Source organism: Hyperolius riggenbachi, chromosome 10 (assembly GCF_040937935.1).
Source record: "Hyperolius riggenbachi isolate aHypRig1 chromosome 10, aHypRig1.pri, whole genome shotgun sequence".
NCBI lineage: Eukaryota > Metazoa > Chordata > Amphibia > Anura > Hyperoliidae > Hyperolius > Hyperolius riggenbachi.
The window spans coordinates 238,540,469-238,562,527 of record NC_090655.1 but is presented as its reverse complement, the minus strand read 5'-3'; the positions used below and the strand labels follow the sequence as shown (position 1 = coordinate 238,562,527).

Sequence of the window (22,059 nt, the reverse complement as noted above, 5' to 3'; positions counted from 1 at the left end):
GTAACTGTGTGTGCCTTTCAGATAGCAGAAGTAGGTAGCTCTGTGTGCCTCCCAGACAGCAGTGTTAGGTAGCTGTGTGTGCCCCCAGATAGCAGTATTAGGTAGCTGTGTGTGCTTCCCCTTACTGAGTAGAGATGGTTCGAACCTCCGATTTTAGGTTCGCGAACCTCGAACGCGAACGTCCGCAAAAGTTCGGGTTCGCGATAACTTCGCGAACCGCAATAGACTTCAATGGAGAGGCGAACTTTGAAAACTACAAACATTTATGCTGGCTACAAAAGTGATGGAAAAGATGTTTCAAGGGGTCTGACTAACACCCGGAGTTTTGCATGGCAGAGTGGGATACATGCCACCGCAAACAGCTATTTGTGCAGTGGCACCTTTATCCCGTTGTGCTGTGACATCACCCTTAAACGTACTTGCCAGCTTGCGGTGCAAGTGCTGCATCCTTTCTGCCTTCTGGTGATTTGGTAACATCTCTGCCACTTTGTGCTTATACCGAGGGTCTAGTAGCGTTGCCACCCAGTACAGGTCATTCCCCTTGAGTTTTTTATATATGGGGTCCCTGAAACAGGCTGGACAGTATGAAAGACCCCATCTGCACAAAGTCAGATGCCGACATACTAGCCATCTCCTCTTGCTCTTCCTCAGTGATGTCAGGTAAGTTCTTCTCCTCCCCCCAGCCACAAACAATACCACAGGAAAGGTGAGCAGCACAAGCCCCCTGCGACGCCTGCTGCGGTTGTTCTTCCGCCTCCTCCTCAAAAAACAAAAAAACACCTTCATCTGACTCCTCTTCCCCAGGTGACTTCCTCCTCATCCCCCATCTTCTGTGCTGCTGCAGGTGTTGAGGAAACATCTGGTTCTGCTAATGATTGTTCCCACTCTTCCGCCTCTTCCTGGTCACGCACGTCCACAGCTTGATCCACCACTCTATGCACGGCACACTCCAGGAAGAAAGCATATGGGATCAAGTCGCTGATGGCACCTTCACTGCGACTCACCAGGTTTGTCACCTTCTCAAACGGACGCATGAGCCTGCAGGCATTATGCATGAGTGTCCAGTACTTTGGCAAGAAAATGCCCAGCTCCCCAGAGCCTGACCTTTGACCATAGCTGTTCAGATAGTCGTTGATGGCTTTCTCCTGTTGTAGCAAGCAGTCAGGAGTGTCGAATTCCAGCGAGTCGGGCAATCGCAAATCAAGCGCCTCACCGGCAAGTTGTTTCTACACTGAAAATCGGTCAAGCCTGCCATGGCCGTGTACGACCGCCTGAAATGCCCACACACCTTCCTGGACTGCTTCAGGACGTCCTCTACGCCTGGGTACTTAGACACAAATCTTTGAATTACTAGATTCAGCACATGTGCCATGCAGGGTACATGTGTCAACTTTCCCAAACTCAAAGCCGAAATGAGATTGCTGCCATTGTCACACACCGCATTGCCGATCTCCAGTTGGTGCGGGGTCAGCCACTGTTCCACTTGTTTGTTCAGAGCAGCCAGGAGAGTTGCTCCAGTGTGACTCTCAGCTTTGAGGCAAGACATGTCCAAGATGGCGTGACACCGTCGTGCCCGACATGCAGCGTAGGCCCTGGGGAGCTGGGGGGGTGTAGCTGGAGAGGAGATCGCAGCACCAGTAGAGTAGCACTACCACTCAGCCAAGGAGGAGGAGGATGACAGCGAAGAGGATGTAGCAAGAGAAGTAGGAGGAGAATGAGAAGAGGTGGCAGCAGGCCTGCCTGCAAGCCGTGGAGGTGTCACAACTAGGTCCGCTGCACAGTGTAAGTAATGTACCTGCCCTAACCGTGCTTTGCAGACCAGGCATCTGTGGTCAGATGGACTCTTGACCCAATGCTGTGTGCCAGAGATGACACCACTTGCCTTTCAACTTCATGGTACAGTTTGGGTATCGCCTTTTTTCAGAAATAATTGCGGTTTGGTATCTTCCACTGCGGTGTCCCAATCGCCACAAATTTCCAGAAGGCCTCAGAGTCCACCAGCTAGTATGGTAAAATCTGGTGAGCTAACAGTTCCGCGAAGCCAGCTGTCAGATGCTGGGCAAGGGTGTGACTGGCAGAAATTGTTTTCTTCCGCTCAAAGATTTCCTTCACGGACACCTGGCTGCTGCTGTGGGCAGAGGAGCAGGAACCGCTCAAGGTGAGAGGCGGAGTGAAGGAGGGTGGCTGTGAAGGTGCAAGGGAGAAAGCTGCTGAAGATAATGCACCTGAAGGAGGAAGAGGAGAAGGAGGATGGCTTTGCTTTTGTGTGCTGCTTTTGCTCAGGTGGTCTTCCCATTGCCGTTTGTACTTTTTCGACATGTGCCTGCGTATGGAAGTTGTCCCTACGCAGGTTTTGGCCTTTCCACGGCTCAATTTTTGGTGGCAGAGAGTACAGATGGCATGGCTCTCATCTGAGGCAGACACACAAAAAAATTTCCACACCGCTGTGCCCCCCTGGGGTGCTGGCACTATAGTGGCGTCAGCAGCTGATGTTGAAGGGCATGTTGGCTGGCTGTCCATAGGTGGCGATACATGCCACCGGACACTGCCACCAGCTTTTTCTGATGACGCGCTCCCCCTGCTTCTTTCAGCAACTCGTTTCCTCCTACTCCTCTCTGACTCCCCCTCTAAACTGTCCCCCTGGTCATGATGTCTAGTAGGATCCCATGTGACATCCATGAAAGTATCATCATCATAATCATCATCATATTCATCCTCCACAGCTTCACTTGTATCAGACACCTCCAAAACTGCACAAACAGCAGATACTTCATCATCCTCACACCTTAAGTCCATAGTGATGCCTAACTCAGACATATGAGGTGGTGTAACTTGCTTAGCACCTTCATCTTGTTGTAACAATAGTGGCCATGAATCAGTTAATTCCCCACCAAATAACTCCTGCGACGTGTCAGATGGAACGGATGTGGTGCTAGTAGTAGCGCTGGTGGCTGTGGAAGATGAGGTGTTCTGTGTAAAATAGTGAACTACGTCCTGAAAATCTTGGGAGTTGATGGCTTGTGCCTTCTTCTGAGCACTGTACTTTGGTCCAGGGCCGTACGAAATCACATCAGCACGACCTCGAACAGACCTGCTGGCCTGCTGGGTGGCCTGCCTCTGCCTGTTGTTTTGTCCATATTGGGGGGGATGAAGTGAAAGGTATGCACTGACTTGACTAAAGCTGGCCACTAACGGTCCAATTTCTAGGGAGAAATCGTTCGAGCGATCAGAAATTCTGATCGGACGAAAAATCGTTCACTACACCATCAACTAACCAATTATTGCTTCCTATCTATCACGACCACCAAGAAAATCCAAATTTTCGTTCGACGAAAATTCATTCGGGCGACATTTATTTCACTCGTTCATAATCGATTGTGTCCATCAATGGAGATTATTTACAACCAATCCGATCAGAATTTCTGATCGCTCGAACGATTTTTCGCTAGAAATTGGACCGTTAGTGGCCAGCTTATACAATGTGCAGCGGTCACACAGTTGCAGTGAAATGTATGCACGGACTGGTATTACAAATGTGCAGCTGTCACACACACAGGTAAAGTGAACAGTTATGCAGTGACTGGTATATAAAACTGCTTGCTGTCACGCAGGTGCAGTGAACAGGTATGCAGTGACTAATATCAATACAATGTGCAGCTCTCACACACAGGTACCGTGAACAGGTATGCAGTGACTGGTATTACAAATGTGCAGCTTTCACACACACAGGTAAAGTGAACGGTTATGCAGTGACTAGTATATAAAACTGCTTGCTGTCATGCAAGCGCAGTGAACATGAACAGGTGTCTGGTATTACAAATGTGCAGCTGTCACACACACAGGTACCGTGAACAGGTATGCAGTGACTGGTATTACAAATGTGCAGCTGTCCCACACACAGGTACCGTGAACAGGTATGCAGTGACTGGTATTACAAATATGCAGCTGTCCCACACGGGTGAAGTGAAAAGGTAGTCACTGAATGTGCTGGGCCTTGCACAGTATAGCAATTAGCAAGGGCCAGCTGCGACTGACAGGGCTGTATATGCAAGTGTCAGTGGGCCACACAAAAAAAAAAAAAAAACACATTAAAAGAACATTAGCTCTCAAAAAAGCTGTTTTCGGAGGCTTAGCAATAAGTATCAGCAAGGAGCAAGTTAACAAGCCTAACAACAGCCTGACTAAGCTTTTCCTAATCTGTGCAACAACCTCTCTCCTTTCTCTCACTACCTACGCACCAAGGAAATGGCCGATGCTGCTGCTTTTTATTGGGGGGGGGGGGGGGGGGGGCTCCAGGAGGTAGTGTAGCCTGATTGCTGACTGTGAAGTAGAGGGTCAGAGTTAAGCCTAATGTTGTAGTAAAGGGGGCGGTTGAACTCGCATAAAGTTCGTAGTGCACCGCGAATGCAAACCACCGATGTTCGCGCAAACAAGTTCACAGCCGTACAGTTCGGGCCATCTCTATTCGCCAGGTGTCCTCTACTGCAGCTGCGCGATCACTGCATGGCAATTAAGTCAATGGGGGGTGATGGGGGGGAATATTGCTATAATTAACTCACCTTCCAGTGGCAGGTCCTGCGGCGCCTCCGGCTTGGTCCGGGCGAGTGGCGGGACTTCTGTGCTGGAGTCTTCTGGCGGCATCCCAGGCTTCCCTTCGGCGGTGTCTTCTGGCTCGCACGCGCGAGTTCCAGTGAGCCTTATAGGGTCAGGGGGAGGGTTAGGGATGACTGCAGGTGATGTCACTAGGTGACATCACCAAATGGGAGCGGTTTCTGGGGAATTAGGATCTGTATATAAGGACAGTGCCTTCAGTCATTCACTGGCCTTGATACTAATCAGTTCGCTGGTTTCAGGTCTAGCTAGAAAGCCTCTCTGAGATACATTAATATATTGTGTAGACGTACAATATATAAGTACTCCAGTTAGTCAGTCTTTGTTGTTATATACAGTATATTTGTAATTCTTTCGTAATATCCTCCTGATATTATTGAAGTAACATCTTACTGTATATTATTCTGTGTACCGTCCTTTCGCTTGTTTCCTGACCTCGCTCTCGTCTAGTCCTTCTGTACTGCTGCCATCTGATTTACGTTACCGACTCGGCCTGTCCCTGACTCTGATACTGCATGATCCGTGCAATACGACTGACATCTGATACACGTGTATGACCCTGCTCGAATTTGACTACGATTTAGCTTAACGTCTTGGTACCTCGATGTTATTAACTTGTGCACAAGTTCTGACCGTTAGACTACGTTTAGTACCTTGTTGTGTAATTATCTGTATGTTAACTCGTCACGCACCAGCGTGATAATTGCTTGATGAATCATTTAAGTTAATTCATGGTTCTGTGTAAAAGATTGCAAAGTGAATAATGTAGTGGATGCAAAGTGGATGGCTGTGTTCACTTTCTAACTGCACCTCAGCCTGTTCTCTGAACTGCACTGTTACTACTTGTACTGAAAATCTGTTCAAACAGTTCCTCTCACACCCCACTAAGTAATAAACTGTAAACCTTGCACTAAATTACAGTCAGTGGGATGTGCAGCACAAAATATTATGTCAGAGAAATAGCAAAAAGTAAATCCTTGCTGAAGGAAAGGGAAGCCTCCAGACCGCAGTGTTACCCAACCATGTCCTCAAGGCCCACCAACAGTGCATGTTTTGTGGAAATCCACACAGGTAGTTATTCAGCTCTGCTGAGACACTAATTACCTCAGCTGTGCGTGTTTGTGGTTTTCTGCAAAACATGTACTGTGGGCCTTGAGGACAGAGTTGGGGAAATCTGGGCTAGAGCTTTCATACTCTTCCCACGTTGCCCACCGACGCTGCCCAGGCCAGGACCCTAACATTGGGGTCTTGCTCCTCTTCTGCCGTGCCTGTGCAGAAGCACGGAGCTGCTCGTCCACAAGTGGCTCCGCCTTACTGCTCAGGTGTGGCCGTACTTACACAACCAGAGGCGGGGACCCAATCAGATAACAGACAAGCCCTTGATGGTAATCTTCAGGGGGGTCTGTGAGTGGCAGCCAGTGACCAGAGGACAACGCGAGAAACATCTATAGGATAAAGGCCCATACACACGTCGGATTTTAGCGAACGACCCGTCGTTTGAACGTTCCGTCGTTCGGACGTTTTCGCGTCAAATCCGACGTGTGTACAGACTATCGTTCGGGTGATAAGACTGGTTACCAGCGATCCGCCCGGCGGATCGTTGGTAACCAGTCTTATCACCCGAACGATAGTCTGTACACACGTCGGATTTGACGCGAAACCGTCCGAACGACGGAACGTTCAAACGACGGGTCGTTCGCTAAAATCCGACGTGTGTATGGGCCTTAAGCTTCTCTCTTCTTAGGTAACTATTTACATTTTGACCAGAGCTTCGGCTCAGCTCAGTGAAGCTGGCCCCCCTACAATCAGCACAAATAAAAATTCCATCGTGCTTGGTTAGTGCTATGTTTGTGCCCATTTGTGCTGCAAAAATTAAGATTTGTGCTGCTTCGGCTCGGGTATACTCTAAGCCTCAGAAACAGCCTCAGGCTACATGGCAGCAGGATGTTACTGAGGTAGCCCCATTTACTTTATCAGTCAGGCAGGACAGGACCCCTTACTGAGTTGCTGTGGCTGCCTTGCCTTCTCCCCACCTCTCCAGCTGCTGCTCCTGTACTGTTGTGTGCCTCTGTAATATTACATATCTCCCCGCCCCCCTCAACCCATAGCAGAAATAGGTGGTTGTATGTGGCCCATCATTAGGCAGCTGTGTGTACCAGCAGATAGCAGTATTAGGTAGCTGTGTGTGCCTCCAGATAGCAGTATTAGGTAGCTGTGTGTGCCTCCCAGATAGCAGTATTAGGTAGCTGTGTGTGTCCCAGTATTAGGTAGCTGTGTGTGCCTCCAGATAGCAGTATTCGGTAGCTGTGTGTGACTCCAGATAGCAGTATTAGGTAGCTGTGTGTGCCCCCAGATAGCAGTATAAGGTAGCCGTGTACCTTCAGATAGCAGTATTCGGTAGCTGTGTATGCCTCCAAAATATCAGTATTAGGTAGCTGTGTGTACCCCCAGATAGCAGTATTCGGTAGCTGTATGTACCTCCAGATAGCAGTATTAGGTGGCTGTGTGTGCCTCCAGATAGCAGTATTAGGAAGCTGTGTGTGCCTCCAGATAGCAGTATTAGGTAGCTGTGTGTGCCCCCAGATAGCAGTATTAGGCAGCTGTGTGTGCCTCCAGATAGCAGTATTAGGTGGCTGTGTGTACCCCCAGATAGCAGTATTCGGTAGCTGTATGTGCCTCCAGATAGAAGTATAAGGTAGCTGTGTGTGCCTCTAGATAGCAGTATTAGGTTGCTGTGTGTGCCTCCAGATAGCAGTATTCGGTAGCTGTGTCTATCCCCAGATAGCAGTATTACATAGCTGTGTGTACCTCCAGATAGCAGTATTAAGTAGCTGTGTGTGCCCCCAGATAGCAGTATTAGGTAGATGTGTATGCCTCCCAAATAGCAGTGTTCGGTAGCTGTGTGTGCCCCCAGATAGCAGTATTCGGTAGCTGTGTGTTTTTCCCCAGATATCAGTATTAGGTGGCTGTGAGTATCCCCAGATAGCAGTATTAGGTAGCTGTGTGTGCCCCAAGATAGCAGTATAACAAAAAGCCATATGCGCACAGAGCACATGCTAGCACCTCTCCTTGCAGAGATTGGCAGATGTAAATGATGCTGAGGTAAGTAGTACCTCCAGTGATGATTGTGGCTCTCCTGCACCCCATACTGCAGCCGGTCTCCTCCGTCCATGTGTGCTGGGTCGCAGTCTAATGACACCATCAAGTAGAGACACTGAACACTTTGCAAAGTAGTCTGGCTGGAATGAGAGGACTGCATTCATCACTGGCATGGGGAGAGGTGTGATAATGCTTACCCAGCACTCTTCTGCCCATCTCTGCATGGAAGGGGGACCACTAGCCCACCAAGGAAAACATGAAGGAGTCATGGTACAAGTGCTTCTGTAAGGTTGGCACAGCATAGGAGCAATTATAAATGAAGGATCTATAAGAGTGCACTAAATGGGATGGTTACTCTCCATAGAAGTACTATAATCGCACTCACCTTAATGGGGGGATTAAAAGGGCACCAATTAAATCAGTATACACATGAGGTTTTTATTAGTTTTTCTGAAACAAAAGTAAAAGCTTACAACATGTATCACATGTGTACCTAATCATCCAAACAACATTTCATCTTCTACAAAGAGATCGGGATTGCTTGCTGTCTTTCAGGCAACATCTACTGTTCTTATTTTCCTATTTACAGTATTTATGTTCCTTAACAGTATAAAAAAAATGAACAGGAAAATGAAAAATATTGCAAATAGGTGTTTGATTTCATAGGGCATCTCCTACTGGTGACAACTGAGTTGTGTAAGCAGAAGTCTCCTCACTTTGCTGCTGTTGCGTACAGGCCTCTAACATTACTAGAGCCAAGTATCCTTACTCTGATTGGCTGGTCGCTTTGGGGGGGGGGGGGGGGGGGACACCAGAAACAGAAAATAGAAAACCAAGGCCAGTCACATGACATGGTGGGTCGGGGACACCGTAGAGTTTTCAGCAACAGCTAAATGTCAGCAGGAGCAGAGCCAGCAATGATGGCACAGAGATCAGTGATGAGCGAAAATGCAAATATTCTTTTCGCCGAATTTTCGCGAAAATAATTACTATTTTCGTTTCGAAAATTCGCCGAATAATTTCGCATTAATTTTCGCCTAAAGTCCATTTTTTTCGTGTTTAATATCTAGGCCCCTTACAAACTAGAATCACCAAATTTGCAGGGTATATTAAAGAGATTTGTGGGTACAAGAGGAAAAATTTTTTTGCAAAAAGACCTTATAGTTTTTGAGAAAATCGATTTTAAAGTTTCAAAGGAAAAAAGTATACATTTAAATGCAGTAAATGACAATTACTGTAGCAAACCTAGCAGTAGTGTACATTTAGTAATATCAAATGCAAAGTGCCAAATGCAAAGTGTCAAATGCAAAGTGCAAAGTGTCAAATGCAAAGTGCCAAGTGCAAAGTGTCAAATGCAAAGTGCCAAGTGCAAAGTGTCAAATGCAAAGTGCACTTTGCATGGCACTTTGCCCTTTGCACAGCACTTTGCATGGCACTTTGCCCTTGGCACTGTGCCCTTTGCACTTTGCATGGCCCTTTGCACTTGGCCCTTTGCACTTGCACTTGGCCCTTTGCGCTGGCATTTGGCCTTTTGCGCTGGCACTTGGTCCTTTGCGCTGGCACTTGGCCCTTTGCGCTGGCACTTGGCCCTTTGCGCTGGCACTTGGCCCTTTGCGCTGGCACTTGGCTCTTTGCGCTGGCACTTGGCCCTTTGCGCTGGCACTTGGCCCTTTGCGCTGGCAGCTGGCACTTGGCCCTTTGCGCTGGCACTTGGCCCTTTGCACTTGGCAGTTTGCACTTGGCCCTTTCTTTTGATATTACTAAATTTACACTACCGCTAGGTTTGCTACAGTAACTGTCATTTACTACATTTAAATGTAACCTTTTTTCCTTTGAAACTTTAAAATCGATTTTCTCAAAAACTATAAAGTCTTTTTGCAAAAAATTGTTTTCCTCTTGTACCCACATATCTCCTTAACCTCCCTGGCGGTAAGCCCGAACTGAGTTGGGGCTATGCCGCCGGGAGGCACCGCTCAGGCCCCGGCTGGCCCGATTTGCGTAATTTTTTTTTGTTACACGCAGCTAGCACTTTGCTAGCTGCGTGTAACCTCCGATCGCCGCCGCTACCCGCCGATCCACCGCTATACGCGTCGCCGCAGCCGCCCCCCCCCCCCCCCGCAGACCCCGTGCGCTGCCTGGCCAATCAGTGCCAGGCAGCGCCGTGGGGTGGATCGGATTCCCCTTTGACGTCACGACGTCGGTGACGTCATCCCGCCCCGTCGCCATGGCGACGAGGCAAGCCCTCCAAGAGATCCCGTTCTGGGGGGATGCCACTCGGCAGCGGCTATCATGTAGCGAGACATTGTCTCGCTACATGAAAAAGAAATTTAAAAAAAAAAAAAAAACGTATTTGCTTCCCCCTGGCGGATTTTAATAAACCGCCAGGGAGGTTAATATACCCTGAAAATTTGGTGATTCTAGCTTGTAAGGGGGCTTAGATATTAAACGCGAAAAAAACGGACTTTAGGCGAAAATTAATGCGAAAATTTGAAACGAAAATAGTAATTATTTTCGCAAAAATTCGGCGAAATCGAAAATGGGATTTTCGATGCGAAAATGACTTTGGCGAAAATTCGTAAGCAACACTGACAGAGATGTCACCACTGGAGTCCTCAAGAGATAAAAGCCAGCAAATCCTTCCACTCATCAAAATCCACCTATAGCTTCTGGGTGGGGCACACTCTTGGAGGCTCCTCCCCATCATCTGGTTTTAAAGTGACAGAAGAAGTCACAGCCTGTGAAATATCACTCCAGAAATACAGATATAAATTCTGCGCTCATAGACCCTCATTTCCTGTGCAGGAAACCCAGCTCGGATTACAAAATAATTCTTTCTTTCTAAAATGTTCACAGAGCCAAAATCTCAACAGACCCAGATGTGTCACCTTCACCCATCAGCAGCAGGCAAGATAAGCTGCTTCTAATATCATTGTAGATGAGATGAGTTCTTGTTTGTGTGAATTTTCTGGTGTTTCAGAAGGACTGAAAAAAAAAAAAAAGAGAGAGAAGCTTTTCCCACATCCTGAACATAAAAAAAGGGCGCTCTCCTCTGTGTCTCCTCGTGTGCTGATGAAGGTTCCACTCCCAAGGAAGCATTTTCCACACTCTGAACACAAATAGAGTTTCTTACCTGTGTGACTTTTCTGCTGTCTCACAAAGGCTGTTTTTTGACTTGCCAATGAGACTTCTCACATGCTCAAGAAGAGCTTCACTCTCAGCGAAACATTTCAAACATTCTGAACATGAATGACGTGGATCACCAGTGTGAGTTGACTGTTGGTGACTCAGAAGGCTTTCTCTGTCAAAGAAGCTTTTCCCACATTCTGAACATAGAAAAGAGGACTTGCCAGTGTGTCTCCTCTCATGCATATTAAGGTCACTCTTCTCTGAAAATCCCTTCCCACACTCAGAACATGAAAAAGGCTGTATGCCTGTGTGACACGCCTCATGCCTGATAAGGTGACGCTTGTAAATAAAGTTTTTCCCACACTCTGAACATGAAAAAAGACGCCTGTCTGTGTGACATTCCTGGTGACTATAAAGATCTTGCTTACGAGTATACGTTTTTCCACAGGCTAAGCATGCATAAGGACGCTCAACTCTATGACATTTCTGGTGACAGCCAAGATCTTTTTTAAAATAGAAACCTTTCCCACAATCTGAACATAGAAAACTTGGCTCACTCTCATGAAGTTTCTGGTGTTTAAGAAGTCTTTCTTTACTAACAAATTGTTTCTCACATGGTAAGCATGAAAAGGGTCCTTTATCTGTGTGACTTTTCCGTTGTTGAAGAAGGCCTTCTTGCTCACTGAAAGCTTTCCCAGACTCTGGACCCTTGTGCCCGAGTCTTTTCATGTGTTTAAGAAGATTTCTATTGTCGGTGAAGCTATCCCCACATTCTGAACATGAAAAAGGGCGTATTCCAATGTGTCTTCTCATATGTTTAAGAAGAGATCCGTTGTCAATGAAACATTTCCCACACTCTGAGCATGGATAAGGCTTCTCGCCTGTGTGAGTTTTTAGGTGCCTAAGAAGGTCGCTATTTGCTGCAAATTGCTTCCCACATTCTGAACATGAATAAGGAAGCACACCAATGTGTCTTCTTATGTGTTTAAGAAGATATCCATTGTCAAAGAAACATTTCCCACACTCTGAACATGAATAAGGCCTCTCACCAGTATGCGTTCTGAGATGTTTAAGAAGCTCACACTTTCTTAAAAATCCCTTCCCACATTCTGAACATGAATACGGCCTCTCACCAGTATGAGTTCTGAGGTGTTTAAGAAGGTCATCATTTCTTAAAAATCCCTTCCCACACTCTGAACATGAAAAAGAACGCTCCCCAGTGTGACATTTCTGGTGTCTAATAAGGCTTCCTTTAGTAACAAAATATTTGTCACAGTGTAAGCATGAAAAAGGATGCTTATCTGTGTGAGTTTTCTTGTGCTGAAGAAGGTCTTTATTCTCAGTGAAACCTTTCCCACACTCTGAACATGAATAAGGATGCCCCTCTATGTGTGTTTTAAGATGTAGGGTGAGAGTGGATTTCCGACTAAAATGTTCACCGCATTCAGAACACGATAATCGTTTACGAGCTCCAAATCTATCAACACTTGTGTTATTGGCAGAGTCCTCAGCATTAGATGGAGCTTTTATAGAATGTGATTGGTCAGAAGGTTCTTCAGGATCAGAGGGTGATCCATCTGCACTGTGATCTCTATGATGTGTATTCCCAGTGATTGGAGAACATTGTGTGACGCCATCATCTTCTGTAGCACCATCTGGAAGTGGAATAGGATGGACCTCCGAGGGGTTCCTCACATCATTTCTATCTGTTGGGGGAACAAATATAAAACAATGTTTATAGTTCCTGTTTTGTAGTTGGGAATCCTGTATGCTGCTCTAGTAGGCAGAAGTGTCACAGAGCTCCAGCATAGATTTGGCTGCAGAAGTAAATGAAGACATGAAATGAAAACATATGAAGAGACGTAACATGATGAGATATACGTGTATGTAAAGTCTCAAGCCTACTCACAACTAGACTTACAGGCAGGCTTGCTCAAATCACGAATTCCGATTAAATCCAAATAGATGTTATTCTGATTTCATCCACTTAATTACAGCACCTGTGTGGGTGGGCACAGGGGGGTGTTAATCTTACCCATCAGCCGTCTCCTTGCTCCGTCCCTCGGCGCCTCCCACGCTGCGTTCCCATCCGCCGTCACGTGACTATACACTTTCTCCTTTAACCCAGAAGGAAGAAGTGTTTGTAATCACGTGACAGCGGATTGGAACGCAGCGTGGGAGGCGCCGAGGGACGGAGCAGGAAGACGGCTGATGGGTAAGATTAACCCTCCCCCTTGCCCACCCGCACAGGTGCTGTAATTAAGTGGATGAAATCCCCATAACATCTATTCGGATTTCATCAGAATTTGTGATTTGAGCAAGCCTGCTTACAGGACAACTGAAGCAAGAGGGATACGGAGGCTGCCATATTTAGTTCCTCTTAAGCAACACCAGTTGCCAGGCTGTCCTGCTGATCATCTGCCTCTAATACTTTTAGCCATAGCCCCTGAACAAGCATGCAGCAGATCAGGTTTTTCTGACATTATTGTCAGATCTGACAAGATTAGCTGCATGCTTGTTTCTTGTGTTATTCAGACGCTACTGCAGCCAAATAGATCAGTAGGGTTCCCCAGGAAACTGGTGTTGTTTAAAAAGAAATAAATATGGCAGCCTCCATATTGTTCTCACTTCGTGTAACAAGCATGGATATGGCGGCTGCTGACTCGCAGGGGGTGTCTGCTGCCGCCTCTCTCCCTGGCTCTCAAGTGTTATCCGTTCCCTTGGCATCTAGCACGCCGGGAGCGGTGTTGTCTCCAGCTCATAGGGTGTCTGTCTCGCGCGGAGACAGGACCTTTATGCGGGCAGAAGGCGCGTCAGCTGAACTGCCGGTCGGCTGACGTCAATGGTGACTCTCGACGCTTGGATTGGCAGATTCCGTGGTGGGAGTGGCTGGAAGCGTACCTCCACTTCATACGCCTCCAGTCTTCATTCATTCCCTGTCTGCTGTCGTGAATCCTTTGTGTAAGCGCTCAGACCTTAGACTAGTGCCAGGTGTTGAAACCAAGGACTTCACACCAAGACTAGGATTATTGTTATATTGTATTTGCAGACCCTAGACTAGTGCCAGGTGTTGAAACCAAGGACTTCACACCAAGACTAGGATTATTGTATTTGATTACCTGTGTATGATTCTGGCTATATCTCTGACCTTGCATTCTGCTTAGCGTTTATGTACTTCTGCCTATCTGACTAGTTGCTGAATCTTTGCCTGTCTACTCGTTAATCTTCTGCCTTACGATTCTGTACTGATACTACCACTCTGTTGCCGAACTTGGCCTGTCTGACCTTCTACTCACCAGTGGGCCCTCGCCACTGGTGAGGCACTATTGGCTCGCCAGCTTCTCTGGTGAGATAGTCTCTTATTGCTCTATTAGTGACTGATAGCACCTTTCCAGCTCCACTGGAAAGGTCTGATCAAGTCTATACAGTCACTCACTCCACTAGTACCTTGCCAGCGCCTCTAGTGAAGGACTAGTCGGTATATTTCTATTCTCTTTCTGTTTGTACCTATTCCAGTCCTCTGGAAAGGTCTGTGCTATTTTATACATTCAGTATACTGTTAGTACCTTACCAGCTCCTCTGGTAAGGCCATTCAATACTATTAAAGTTACGGTTGCACCAATACACAACTCTCTCAGTATCTTGACCAGCTATACTCGCATTATAGGTGATTCTGCAGATCACCATATAATCAGGTATAGTGTCTGTATTATTGGTGATACTGCAGATCACCTGATAATCAGACGTCTGAGTTGCAGCACCCAACCGTTACACTTCGGTTTTCCTTTAAGCAGGCCTTACTCTATTCGATTTGTCTGTCAATATGCAGTCAGTGATACAATTGAATGACTGATTTTATTGTAATATCAGAAGCAATCATTTAAGGACACTTAAGGTGAAAATAAACTAATGGAATAAACAATTGCATCTATCTTCCTTCTCCTAAAAAAAAAGACTTTTTAAGATATTCCAGTTCTATTTTATGTTTAAAGTGAACCTCCGGACTAAAAATCGACTCAGCAGCACTGAAAAGGCCTGCTGTTTCTTTAACAGTATCACAGCATCAGAACTTTGTTTCTCTTATCCAAGCCTCATTTTTAGCTGCACAGAAGAAAACTGCCCGGGCTTTTTTCCCCTGATGCTGTGCAAAGCATGATGGGATTTCTGATGTTGTTGCTCTCGTTCTGCTGTTTTGGTGCAAATTTGTTTTTTTTTACATTTTGAATTTGACATTTGAAGCCTAGCTTGTGCTGCTGGGAGGGGTTATCAGGAACCAGGACAGTTGGAACTGTGTCTCCTGCTCCTTGTCACCTCCTTTCAACCAAAAAGATGTCTGCCCCCATGACAAAGATGGCAGCCCCCATGGATCACAAACATTTGCCTATTCTTTTAAAACAGGGTGGGTAAAAAATTATATTACCTATTTATTCTAATGAACATAACCTATGTAACTTAATGACAGTATGTTTGTTTAGGCTGAAGATCCCCTTTAAATCTACTTTTGAAATGTTTACGGTTTTATAGTTTTTGTTTAATGACACATTCATTGAAGTATGCCAGAGCTAAAATCTATGAACTATTGACCCTTTTTATTTCTGTCCTGCCCTCAGAAGCCATTTTCTTCTAGGAAAGTGTTTTATAGTTGGAATTTCTTATCAGTGGGGGTCACACTGTAGTCACTTCCTGTCTGAGTCAGGACTGAGTCAACCACTTACAGTGCTGTCCATAAGTATTCATACCCCTGGAAAATTTTGACTTAAAGTTACTTTTATTCAACCAGCAAGTCATTTTTTGATGGGAAATGGCATAGGTGTCTCCCAAAAGATAATACGACGATGTACAAGAAGCATTATTTTGGGAAAAAAACATTTCTCAGCTTTCATTTACATTTGAGCAAAAAGCGTTGAGTCCAAAATTATTCATACCCTTTTCGATAATCAATAGAAAAGCCTTTATTGGCTATGACAGCAATCAAACGCTTCTTATAATTGCAGACCAGCTTTTTGCACGTCTCCACGGGTATTTTTGCCCATTCATCTTTAGCAATGAGCTCCAAATCTTTCAGGTTGGAGGGTCTTCTTGCCATTACCTTGATCTTTAGCTCCCTTCACAGATTCTCAATTTGATTTAAGTCAGGACTCCGACTGGGCCACTCAAAAACATTAATGTTGTTGTCTGCTAACCATTTCTTCACCACTTTTGCTGTGCGTTTTGGGTCATTGTGATGCTGAAATGTGCACTGGTGCCCAAAGCCAAGTTACCCTGCAGACTACTTGATGTTGTCGTTGAGAATCCTCATGTATTACTCTTTTTTCATGGTGCTGTTACTGTGATTAGGTTCCCTGGTCCATTGGCTGAAAAACACCCCCAAAGCATTAGGTTCCCACCACCATGTCTGACAGTGGGGATGGTGTTATTTGGGTTGAAGGCTTTTCCTTTTTTACGCCAAATGAAGGAAACATCATTGTGACCAAACAATTACATTTTTGTTTTATCTGACCATAACACAGAAGACCAGAAGTCTTCTTCATTGCCCAGATGAGCATTTGGAAAAGGCAAAGCGAGCTTTTGTGTGCCTTATCTGGAGATGTGGCGTCCTCCTTGTTCTGCATAAGTGGAACCCAGCAGTGTGCAGTGTTCGTTGAATTGTCTGCCTTGAGACATTGCCACCAGCAGAGTCCAGATTCACCAGGATGGCCTTGGTGGTGATCCTCTAATTCTTTTTCACCTCTCACTATCCTCCTGGCCAGCACAGATGTCACTTTTGGCTTCTGACCACGTCCTCTGAGATTTTCCACAGTGCAGAACATCTTGTATTTCTTAATAATACTTTGCACTGTAGCCACTGGAACGTGAAAACATTTAGAAATGGCCTTGTAGCCCTTTCCTGACTTGTGAGCAGCCGCAATGCACAGTCACAGGTCTTTACTTAGCTCCTTTGTCTTAGCCATGACTGCCCACAAACTGCAGAAAGCTGCTGTTTTTCACCGGCTGAGTTAATTAAAACAGCTGTTCTCGATTAATCAGGGTAATTAGGTTGCTTTAGAACAGCTTGGACTATTTGGAACAGTATAGAACTTTGGATTTTCCCACAGACTGTGACAGTTTGTGAAGGGTATGAATCATTTTGGACTGGACACTTTTTGCTCAAATGTAAATAAAAGTTCAGAAACGTTTTTTCCCACAAGAATGCCTCTTTTACACCGTCTCATTATCTTTTGGGAGACACCTATTTCATCTCCTGTCAAAAAATGACTTGCTGGTTGAATAAAAGTAACTTTAAACCATAATTTGCCAGGGGTATGAATAATTAGGGGCAGAATTGTACATCCCTGATGTTTAACGCTTTCAGGCAGAGAAAGAAAAAATAAAACACAGCATAGTTATTTGTGTGCTAGGCACTGTACATACCCATGTCCATCTTATCATGTCACCTCGGGTATGCTTTAAGGCTCACTAAGAAACTGTGATGCAATTAAAACAAATTAATGGAATCAAACCGATTTCGGAGGAAGCTGGTGGAGACATAGGTGGTAGGACAGTTGGTGGTAATACAGGTGGTAGAAAGAGAACTGGGGGAGAAATAGGTGATAGAGGGAGAGCTGGTGGAGACAGAGGTGGTGCAAAGAAAGTTGGTAGAGACAGAGGTGGTAGAAGACGTACTGGTGGAGACAGAGGTGGTGGATAAAAAGCTGGTGGAGACAGAGGTGCTGGAGGGAGAGCTGGTGGAGACAGAGGAAGTAGAGGGAGAAATGGTGGAAATGATAGGAGAAGCGTTGGTGGAGAAAGAGATGGTAGAAGGAGAGCTGGTGGAGACGAGGAGACCGAGGTGGCAGAAGGAGAGTTAATGGAGATACAAGTGGAAGAGTTGGTGGAGACAAAGGTGGTAGAAGAAGAGTTGGTGGACACAGAGGTGTTAGGAGGAGAGCTGCTGAAGACAAATTGTAGAAGGACAGATAGTGAACACAGAGGAAGTAGAGGGAAAGATGGTAGACACTGGGGCGGTAGTCGAAGAGTTGGCAGAGACAGAGGTGGTAAAAGGGGAACTGTTGGAGACAGAGGTGGTAGAAGAAGAGATGGTGGCGACAGAGGTGGTAGAAGAAGAGATGGTGGAGACAGAGGTGGTAGAAAAAGAGATGGTGGAGACAGAGGTGGTAGAAGAAGAGATGGTGGAGACAGAGGTGGTAGAAGAAGAGATGGTGGCGACAGAGGTAGCAGAAGCCCAGCTGGTGGTGACAGAGGAGGTAGAAGCAGAGCTGGTGGAGACAGAGGAAGTGGAAGGAGAGTTGGTGGACACAGAGGTGGTTGAGGAAGATTTGATGGAGACAAAGGTGGTAGAAAGAGAGTTGAACAACACAGAGTTGGTAGAAGGAAATTTGGTAGAGACCGAGGTGGTAGAGGGAAGAATTGGTGGAGGTAGAGATGGTGGACACAAAGGTGATAAAAAGAGAGTTGCTTGAGACAGTGGTGGGATAATGAGAGTAGGTGGAGATACAGGTGCTAGAAAGAGAGCTGGTGGAGACAGAGGTTGTAAGAGATCTGATGGAGAGAGGGTTGGCAGAAGCAGAGTTAGTGGAGACAGAGGTGGTAGAAGGCACACTGATGGAGACAGAGATGTAAGTAGTGGATATTGAGGTGGGAATGTTATAGTATGTAGAAAGCTGAGGGAGAAGGGGGAGGAGTCTAGATAAACAGACAGTAAATGGTGGGAATAATGAAAATAAATAAGAGAGAAAATTTCAGAGAGAGTTATGTACAGAAATGTACAGATAAATGGATCCCCTTCCACAGTAATGTTGGATCTACTTTTGAATCCAGCTGGTAGACGGAGAGATATTGCTGTTGAGCTTCTGATGTACCCGTGTCCTCTGTAGCCACATGCTGCACACATGCTACACAGGTTTCTGAACCTTCATGCAAAGTAATCATGGCTGCCTAAGAATACAAAACACCTTCCAGGCTGGTCTGGAGACACTGGACTGTATGGGAATCACTATGCTACAGAGCACACAGGAGCGCTGCTGGTCATGTGACACTGCAGATAGCATGCGAGGGTGTAATACACATGTGGGTGGTCCTTAGTAAACTCTTATGACCATGTTGTATCTCACATATCAGTGGTGAGTGCAGCAGAGGGAAGTGTGACTGTCTGTGGGATGAAGGAAGGGAGGGGATGAGAAGTGGGAAGACAGATGTTGTGTTCTCCCCGGTATTCTGACTTGCCTGATCCCAGCATGCTTTGCACGGCGTACCTATTTGTGATCCCACATGTATGGTACAAAGGAAAAACACATCCGCATCTACAGACCTTCATGTTATAGAAGACAATATTACAGCTGAAACTGCCTCATTATCTGGCCACATTACCTCTGCTACAAATGAGGCTCATCATCTACCAAACCAGACTAAAGGATAATTCATACTAATGGGGAGCAGCTTATAACTAATGAGGGGATGGAGAGGATCTCAGCGTCAGCATAGAATAGGTCAGGTAAGGATATTTCTTCACCTGAAACTGGCATTCCTAATTCACTGGTCTCCATCATGTCCCCCTCCTCCATACACTGCCGGCCACCCGTCACTTCTGTCTCCTCCTCTTCTTCTTTAATCTCATGTTTCATATCAGTCAGTTCTTCAGCCTAAACCCACCAAATCATAGAAGAAAATACATTTCACACATTAGCATTAAAGAACCAAGACTTTATAGTAGAATTTCATTTCAGAGATTTGAAACACACAAGTTGTAAACCTTCAGATCCACCTACCTGATATTGCAGCGCATATCTGTGATCTTCCTGTGCACAATCCTGGGAATAAAGAGGACCTGTGCTTCTCTCCGGTGTGATTGTGTGGGTGGATGATTCAATCTTGAAGTCACTGCAGAGATCTGTGAGTCCTCCTGAGAGCTCCGCCTCCTCCATCACACTGTCTGCTCCCTCCTCCTCCTGTTTCACCTCTTCTTTACCAGTAATGTGTAGATTGTTCTGCTTTCCATTCTGAATATATAATAAAAGGTATTAATACCAAAATAAAAACGGAATTTTAATTTTTGTAGTTTTTAATCACTTTTTTTTACCTGATAATGGTGAGGGATGGTGTGATCTTCTTGTGTACAATTCCAGGAATAAAAAGGACCTGTACATCCTTCTGGCGGGATGCTGTTACTGGATCCATCTAAAGGAAACACAAACTGACTGAATACATTTAGCCTGATTTACAAACATGTAAAAAGGAGGGGAAAAAAAAAAAAAAAGAGTCCTCAATATAGGAAATTTAAATAATATTGCCTGAGTGGGTGTGAGAAACACCTCAGACCATAAATGCATTGAATTGTTGTGGGTCTACAACTTAGTTGATATAACTATGACAGTTGGATAGAAAGAAGGTAAAAAGACCTCAAATTTCCAAAAATGCAAAAAAACTTTTATTAGCAGCCAACAATGAGACAGATGGTCACCAAAAAATAAAATCGTTCAAAAACAACCCATACGGCTACATGAACTCTCACACCATACATCAAAGCAGGTTGAATCACCTCCTCACTCACATACATCCAGGAGAGCAAGCATCCAAAAAGTGAATAAGAAAAGCAGCTACAATTGCACTATATGCTAGACTTGATTGTACTTCTGCTGATAACTACAGTAAACTAAGCCTACAGACCTTCAGCGGGCCAGTTCAATAATACATGTGATATCACAAAATCTTAGGTGGTATAACTGTATGATCCAGAGCGGTCAGTTCAAGCACAGTGTTTAGAAGCGCAAAGCAGGTTAATAGAGCTTGTCCAAATATACCAGACAGCAGATGTCAGACAGTTGCTTTTAGCCAAAGTTCAGCGTTTAGCTTGCAGACAGTTCAGCAGTGCAAAGATACTGCTGCAACAACTTTCAATCAGATGGAACATAAAGGTTGGCCGCGAGTGCTTGGTCGGGCCAAGTGCCCCTAATCTTCCGCCCATTGCAACTCAAATAGCCACCGCATAAGTCCAGCTTGCGTACTCACAACTTGTATGTCTCCTGGGTAGTTGCGTTAGGTGAGGGGATCCTCGTTTTCAAATGTACATGTCCTCCTTCAGGTGATCTACCCACACATGTGATTGAACAGCGGGGATCAACGAGGGACCGTTTGCTGGGAGAGTTTGGCGTCCGTAACTCCGTCTATTGACATGTTTCGGCCAATCACGGCCTTTCTCAAGGTATTGGGCGTCACGTTGTTGGCTGCTAATAAAGTTTTTGCATTTTCGGAAATTTGAAGTCTTTTTACCTTCTTTCTATCAAATTGTCATTTATAAACATATTCATACATATGCAGAGAGGATAGCAGAAGGGAATCAGCAAACCTAGACTTATCTCCTGCTCATTTGTTGGTACTATGATGTTATACTGAGGAACGGAGATGGACCTTTCATATGGTGTACAATATCCCCTCCTCATTTGTTGGTACTATGATGTTATACTGAGGAATGGAGATGGACTTTTCATATGGTGTAAGGTATCCCCTCCTCATTTGTTGGTACTATGATGTTATATGGGACCTCAGTGTAGTTAGCCAGGTATATGGGCCCTCAGTGTAGTTAGCCAGGTATATGGGCCCTCAGTGTAGTTAGCCAGGTATATGGGCCCTCAGTGTAGTTAGCCAGGTATATGGGCCCTCAGTGTAGTTAGCCATGTATATGGGCCCCCAGTGTAGGTTAGCCAGGTATATGGGCCCCCAGTGTTGGTTAGCCAGGTATATGGGCCCCCAGTGTAGGTTGGCCAGGTATATGGGCCCTCAGTGTAGGTTAGCCAGGTATATGGGCCCTCAGTGTAGATAGCCAGGTATATGGGGCCTCAGTGTTGGTTAGCCAGGTATATGGGCCCCCAGTGTAGGTTGGCCAGGTATATGGGCCCTCAGTGTAGTTAGCCAGGTATATGGGCCCTCAGTGTAGATAGCCAGGTATATGGGGCCTCAGTGTAGATAGCCAGGTATATGGGGCCTCAGTGTAGATAGCCAGGTATATGGGGCCTCAGTGTAGATAGCCAGCTATATGGGCCCTCAGTGTAGTTAGCCAGGTATATGGGCCCTCAGTGTAGTTAGCCAGGTATAAGGGCCCTCCAGGTATATGTACCTGCAGCGTAGGTCAGTAGGCAGGCAGAGGAGAAGAGGCGTTGAGGAGAGACTCTGGCAGGCCAATGGACTGCAGGAGAGAAGCGGCGGCGAAGAGAGAGGTGGCGCGGCCGC

The 22,059-nt window shown here is 45.8% G+C and overlaps 1 protein-coding gene across 1 annotated transcript in view; it reads right to left on the bottom strand.

Moving 5' to 3' along the window:
- Nucleotides 1–10,167: 10,167 nt before the first annotated feature.
- Nucleotides 10,168–22,059, bottom strand: part of LOC137534974 (zinc finger protein 420-like) — a 72,141-nt gene continuing 60,249 nt past the window's right edge. Inside the window, exons 9-12 of the mRNA XM_068256726.1 lie at nt 19,913–20,010; nt 19,602–19,832; nt 19,346–19,475; nt 10,168–12,542 (exon numbers count right to left, since the gene is read on the bottom strand). Coding sequence (XP_068112827.1) covers nt 10,837–12,542; nt 19,346–19,475; nt 19,602–19,832; nt 19,913–20,010 — 2,165 coding nt within the window. The 3' untranslated portion in view covers nt 10,168–10,836. The remainder of the gene's footprint in view (nt 12,543–19,345; nt 19,476–19,601; nt 19,833–19,912; nt 20,011–22,059) is intronic.